Source organism: Neopelma chrysocephalum, unplaced genomic scaffold, assembly GCF_003984885.1.
Source record: "Neopelma chrysocephalum unplaced genomic scaffold, ASM398488v2 Primary Assembly neopelma1_97264, whole genome shotgun sequence".
Taxonomy (NCBI): domain Eukaryota; kingdom Metazoa; phylum Chordata; class Aves; order Passeriformes; family Pipridae; genus Neopelma; species Neopelma chrysocephalum.
The window spans coordinates 926-7782 of record NW_020925905.1 but is presented as its reverse complement, the minus strand read 5'-3'; the positions used below and the strand labels follow the sequence as shown (position 1 = coordinate 7782).

At 45.8% G+C, this 6857-nt stretch overlaps 1 protein-coding gene across 1 annotated transcript in view; it reads right to left on the bottom strand.

Moving 5' to 3' along the window:
• Nucleotides 1–6427, bottom strand: part of MAU2 (MAU2 sister chromatid cohesion factor) — an 11712-nt gene extending 5285 nt beyond the window's left edge. The window contains exons 1-9 of the mRNA XM_027671969.1: nucleotides 6279–6427; nucleotides 5658–5685; nucleotides 4412–4567; nucleotides 3828–3974; nucleotides 3110–3200; nucleotides 2615–2718; nucleotides 1699–1776; nucleotides 1010–1075; nucleotides 647–730 (exon numbers count right to left, since the gene is read on the bottom strand). Of these exons, the coding sequence (XP_027527770.1) occupies nucleotides 647–730; nucleotides 1010–1075; nucleotides 1699–1776; nucleotides 2615–2718; nucleotides 3110–3200; nucleotides 3828–3974; nucleotides 4412–4567; nucleotides 5658–5685; nucleotides 6279–6427 (903 nt within the window). The remainder of the gene's footprint in view (nucleotides 1–646; nucleotides 731–1009; nucleotides 1076–1698; nucleotides 1777–2614; nucleotides 2719–3109; nucleotides 3201–3827; nucleotides 3975–4411; nucleotides 4568–5657; nucleotides 5686–6278) is intronic.
• Between the last annotated feature and the right edge of the window lie 430 nt (nucleotides 6428–6857).

The following is a 6857-nucleotide window of genomic DNA, read 5'->3' as shown; positions in this document are numbered from 1 at the left end:
CTGACCCAGAACATTCTCATCCAGAACATTCTGACCCAGAACATTCTGATCCAAAATATTCTGATGCAGAACATTCTGATCCAAAAATATCCTGATCCAGAACATTCTGGCCCAAAACATTCTGGCCCAAAACATTCTGGCCCAGAACATCCTGATCCAGAACATCCTGATCCAGAACATCCTGATCCAGAACATCCTGATCCAAAACATCCTGATCCAAAACATCCTGATCCAAAACATCCTGATCCAGAACACTCTGATCCAGAACACTCTGATCCAGAACACTCTGATCCAGAACACTCTGATCCAGAACACTCTGATCCAGAACACTCTGATCCAGAACATCCTGATCCAGAACATCCTGATCCAGAACATCCTGATCCAGAACATCCTGACCCAAAACATCCTGACCCAGAACATTCTGACCCAGAACATTCTGACCCAAAATACTCTGATCCAAAATACTCTGATCCAAAACATTCTGACCCAGCTGATTCCTCTCCAATTGCCTGGTGAAGGAGCTGCTGGTGAAGGAGCCGGGCAAGGCTCTGACTGCAAAAACGCCCAGGAAAAAGCAGAATTCCAAGGCCAGGAGGTGTTTTCCCAGCAGGGAAGGTGGTTCTGGGGGCAGGCAGGGCCCACTCACCTCCTGGTGCCTGTTGCCCTCCCGGATGTACACACTGGCCAAGTTGGTGACAATAAATGCCCAGAGCTCCTGATGTGTCGTGAGCTGGGAGGGACAAAACAACAACAGCACAGTCACATATTCCACATATTCCAGAGCCTCCCCTGGCATCTGCTCATCCCAGAAAAATCCCACATTTTACACCTGATGGTGTGAGGCTGTAAAACCCTCCAAACTGGAAGCACAGGAAAAATTAACAGAGCAGTGAAGTTAAATACAGATTATTTCCGGGTTTCCCTTCTGACCTTGCTGCTCCCACACAATTCCAACAGCCCCACTCCCACCTGGAGCATCCACAGGAAAGCCTGGAAACAGAAATCTCACCCTCAGTGCTGTAGTGAATTGTGCTTCTGCATTGTCCATGCAGTTAACAGAGATGCAGTAGAGGCCCTGGAGGAGGAGAAATGTAAATTATGATTCTCACAGTGAAGAAAGGCACCCCCCAAACCCACAGAAATCCTGGGATATCGGCAGGGAAAAGCCACCAACAAGCCCTGGATGTGCTTGGCTCTGGGAAAAATAAGGAATTCTTACAGAAAGCCCTTTAAAATAAGTTCATTCATGTAAAAAAAGCTTTATTTAGCTGAGAAAACCTTCATAAATGTCACGTGAGACTCATAATTTCCTATGAGACAATTCCCATAAAAAAACATCTCCAGCTGTTTTAAACCTCCTGAATTCACCTCGTTGACTATTTGTGATACAAAAATATAATATAAACTTTTTTCCAGAAAATCTGTGGATTCCCCATCCCTGGAAGTGTCCAAGGAGCGACCTGGGATAGCGGGAGGTGGGATGGGATGGGATTTAAGGTCCTTCCAACCCAAAACCACTCCAGGATTCCCCAACACTTATTTCCAAAGGGTTTTAAGTGGGAGTCCCACCAGGGGTGAATCCCCAGAGGAAAGGATTCCTGCTCCTCCACTCCCTGCCTGCCCTGAGTTCCCGGGAATGAGCAGGAGAGCGGGATCTGCTGCTCCAAGGAGCTCCCAGGGCTAATTCCAGGCACTCACCAGGAGCGTGTGGAGCTGGGCAGCGTGGTTGGAGAAGAGCCTGGGGGACTGCTGGCACAGCTGGCACACCTGGGAGATCTGGGACAAGAAAATCACATTTTAGGACACTTTTTCTCCCATTTTCTGCTCCAAATCCACCCCACGTGTGTCCAGGTTTCGGTGATTATTCCAAGGATCCCAAATTACGCTCCTGGGTAAAAGTTGGAGGCTGGTTGTGCCTCCAGCCCAGGGACAGGCACTGCCCCACACACTCCAACTGCTTTGGAATGGTTTGTTCCACCTGCAAACCAAGTCACAGCTCCCTCCTGACAGGCCCCAAACCTGAAATTTTGCAGGAAAACTGGGATAAAAATATTCCAGGGAACGGGCTTTGGGATTGGTTTCACGAGCCAGTTCTGAACCTCCCCTGCTTGGGATGATCCAGCACCTCCTATAAACACAGGATGGATGAGCAGGATTTGAAAATGACTGGAAAAATGGGAAAAGGCTCAGTCCTTTCTTGCACTAAATAACACAAACCCTCCCTTGCTCTCCTTCCACTGTGTAAGAGGAAAGGACAGAAAAGCAGGAAGTCTGAAAGCTGGGAAATGCTTGGATAAGGAAGAGGAAGGAGCCACTCTGGGAAGGGAAAAGACACCTGAGTCAGGCTGTAAATACAGCAGGAGGGTGTCAGATGTACCATCAACCACTGTTCAACTCCAAAGTGTCCTGAAAACATTGCAGAGGAGCCAATCCCACAGGTTGGGAGCTGTGGAGTCCTGAGCTCCATCCATCCTGGCTGGATCCATCAATAACTCAGCAGGAATTCCTGTCTCAGCCCAAATATCTCCCCCCAAACCGAAATTCCCACATTTTAAAGGCCATCCCTGTGTCCACCCCTATCCCAGGGAGTGCTGGAATTCCACCCCACCCTCACCTCCTGCAGGGCTGTGGCTTTGTGTCCCGTCACCAGCCGGCACATGATGATGTGTTCCAACAAAATCACTTGGAATGAGGACAGGATGGGGCTGCAGTCCAGCACTGGAGAGGGAGGGAAAGGACCACAGCAAGTGGAGTCACCTCAGGAATTTACAGCCCAGTTCACTGAGTCACAACAAAACCCCCCCAAACTTGATATTTTAATAGTAACAATATTATTACTAATAATAAACAAACTACTCATTTTTGTACTCAAAGCAATCAGCTAAAAGAATAACAGTGAAACAAACAGTGGGAACAAACAGTGGGAAAAGCTGTTGTTATTCTCAGTAGTATTTCTATATTTAAAGCAACCACCCAGCCTTAAAAAAGAACAAAAGTCTCAGTCTCGTCTTTGACTGACCAGGGAGCCAAAAAAGGCTGTGTTTGGTTTAAATTAGCAACAAATACTGCAATTGTGCAGCATCAGCTGAATTCCAAGCCTTCTCCTTACTTTTTAGCTTCTCCAGCTGCATGAGGGCTTTGTCTGTGTACTTCTGGGCCTTCTCCAGGTACCCTGCCTGCATGGAATGCATCACTGTCACCTGCAGGGAGACACAGCACGGCTCACTCACCTTCCTCAGCCTCCCCAGGAGCCTGGGATGGAATTCCCAGACATGCTGGGCACATCCCAATCCCTGGAAGTGTCCAAGGAGCAACCTGGGATAACAGGAGGGGTCCCTGCCCGGGGCAGGGGGTGGCACTGGATGAGTTTTAAAGGTCCTTTCCAAACCCAAACCGTTCCAGGATTATCTAAAAATTCCTCTGTGCCAAGAGGGAAGGGCTGGCAAATTCCCACGAGGTCTGGGAGTCCCCACAGCTCCTCAACTCCCAGTTTTTTTAGCTCACTCTTGACAACATTTAGGATTTTGAGTCACGTTCAAGAAGCGGAACAACCAGAGACCCGGAGTCCAACTGTCATAAAACTGGTAAAAACGAGCCAACGTGGCTCCTCTTCCACAAATTAATCCACTTTTCTTTGAGTTGGATATTAATAAGAGTTTAATTTTAGTTTTTGGGTTTCTTTCCCCTCTTTTCCCAACACTGATGGTGCCAGGGATGCCGTGGCAGGATCCAGCTGCTGGTGCAGCACCGAGATTCCACCCCAGCCCACTCCAGTTTTTACCCAATCCCTGCTTAATTAGCAGCTAATTAGCCACCAAAGCTCTCACCAGGTAGACCAGCACACACATGTGCTCCTTGGGCAGCCAGTGGAAGAGGTCAGCGGGGTTGCTGGGCAGGATCTCGTCGTCGTGGAGCGTGGAGATGGTTTGGATGCACTGCTGGAGCTGCTTCAGGCAGGGCTTCACACTCTTCACCTGCCAAACCACACATTCCAGGTGGGAAAACCTCCCAGGTAACAAATAACACCCCCCCAAGTCAGGGAATTAACTTGTGCCCAAAGCATAACAGGCACCATTCCAGGATGAACAACGTTCTGCCACTCGGGGGGAAAAATCTGAGCAAAGCGTTTCCCAAAATTACAGTTTTTTTGGCTGGTGGGTGTCACCCCCCAGCAGAACAACATGGAAGCAAGAGAGGCCAAAGAGCACAAAAACATCCCAGAAAACCTTCCCTCAGGGAAGAAATTCAAAGTAATTTTCCCCCGAGGAAGAAATTCAAGTAATTTTCCCCCTCGTTTCGCTCGGGACGAAAATCTACAGAAATTCAAGTTTTGTTCCCAAAAAAAACCCCCCAGAGGTGTCTGTGGAGGCAGAGCTGCTCTTCCCAGAGTTCCCTGGGATCTCCCACCTACCTGCCCAGCATCCAGGTAGTGTGTGACCTGCAGGACCAGGAAGAAGACACGCAGGGATTCCTTCTGGATGGGGTTCCCCTGCCAGTTCTCCACGATCTGCCCGCACAGGGTCAGCAGAGGGTGAACCTCCTGCAGCTTCCGCTCCATCAGGAGCAGCTGCAATTCCAGAGGGAAAACAAGGAAATCATGGCTTTGGGGGTAAACAGTTGAAACACTCAGAGGACCCCAGCACTGGGAGGGAGTGGGATGGATTTTCCCTTCCAGAAATCCTTTCACAATTCCCAGTTATCCTTTTCCAATTTCCAATTCTCCTTTTCCCTCCCAGAAATCCTTTCACAATTTCCAATTATCCTTTTCCAATTCCCAGTTCTCCTTTTCCCTCCCAGAAATCCTCTCACAATTTCCAATTATCCTTTTCCGATTCCCAGTTCTCCCCTTCCCTCCCAGAAATCCTTTCACAATTTCCAATTCTCCTTTTACAATTCCCAATTATCCTTTTCCCTCCCAGAAATCCTCTCACAATTTCCAATTATCCTTTTACAATTCTCCTTTTCCCTTCCAGAAATCCTTTCACAATTTCCAATTATCCTTTCACGATTCCCAATTATCCTTTTCCCTCACAGAAATCCTTTCACAATTTCCAGTTCTCCTTTTCCTTCCCAGAAATCCTTTCACAATTCCCAATTCTCCTTTTCCCTCCCAGAAATCCTTTCACAATTCCCAATTCTCCTTTTCCCTCCCAGAAATCCTCTCACAATCCCCAATTCTCCTTTTCCCTCCCAGAAATCCTTTTACAATTCCCAATTCTCCTTTTCCCTCCCAGAAATCCTTTCACAATTTCCAGTTCTCCTTTTCCTTCCCAGAAATCCTTTCCCAACTCCCAGTTATCCTTTTCCCTCCCAGAAATCCTTTCCCAACTCCCAGTTATCCTTTTCCCTCCCAGAAATCCTTTCACAATTCCCAGTTATCCTTTTCCTTCCCAAAAAATCACATCACACTCGAGGAGTTAAAAAAACCCCCTCAAACCTCTTCACGAGGATTTCACACAAATCCTGCAGACTCAAAGCTTATCCCAAATATATTTTAAGGCCCTGCTTACTCACAGGGCAAACAAGAAGATAAAAAAGCACAAAAAGGCACAAAAGGCACCTTAAAAATCAATTTATGACCAGGCAAGTCTTGTTCATTTGCTCTGGAACTTGTATTAAATGAGTGAAAAAGTTATTTAAAAGAACATCCAACTCACCATCCCCTTGCTGAGCAGGAACAACGCTCTGAAATGAAATAAAACCAAATTATACTCAAAGAGAGTTACTCAAGCCACAATTATATATTAAAAAAAAGAGGAAAAAAAAATAAGGATTTGCCTTTCTCCCCCTTGAAGAGCAGAAAGAAAAGAATATTAAGGGACCTGCCACAGGAAATCCATTTAAAAGCAATGTGGAATAGGTCAATTAGAGCTGCAGGAATCAGAATTCCAGCCTCAGCTTTGGATCCAAGCTTTGGATCCAAATTTTCCGAGCTCAAACCAGACAAAATTCAGTTTAAAAAGCCTCTCCAGAGTCTTAAGAGAACATGATTTGGTTTAATAGTTCTAATGGTGTGGTCAAGGTGGCCCTGGGAGGTTGGAACTGGATGATCTTTAAGGCCCTTCCAACCCAAACCATTCTGGGATTCCATGAGCAGAGAAAGGAAAGAGCTGGAAAAAACCCCCCCAAAGCTGCAGAAACCAACTCAGAAATGCGATTTCTAGGTGGGTTTTAGAGGCAAACCAACATCTTTAAATAAAAACAGAACAGCTCTAAATAAAAAGTGGAGGAAAGCACAATATTTTCCGTGGGGAAGGAAGGAATTCCAGGGATCTCACCTGGTGTACTCGGATCCCACCACCCTGGCATACTCTGCTCCCACTCCCAGCAGGTCACAGGCAGACACCAAGTCCTTCTCCAGGGTGTGGAGTTGCTGGAATGACAAAAACAGAACCCAAAAAGTTGGTGTTTGCTTCAGGAAACCCATTCCCGAGTTCTCCAAGTGTCACCGTCCCTGTGCTTTCCACGGGCCAAAATATAAAACCACAGACTTTACATTCACACTTTATAATTTACTTATACATTCAATTTATATATATTTTTATATAAACACACTTTATATATATATATTTATTTTATATACACTTGGGAGCACGTTCCAGAACAGGAACAGTAACTTTCCCTGGACACCTTTCACCTGCTCCTTCTCCCCTCCCACATCTGCCAAGGCAGCAGAAAAGTTTAAAAGACATTTTAGAGACATTTTAAAAGAAATTTTAAAAGACATTTTAAAATATATATTTTGGAGAAATTTTAAAAGACATTTTAGAGACATTTTAAAAGAAATTTTAAAAGACATTTTAAAATATATATTTTGGAGAAATTTTAAAAGACATTTTAAAATACGTATTTTTGAG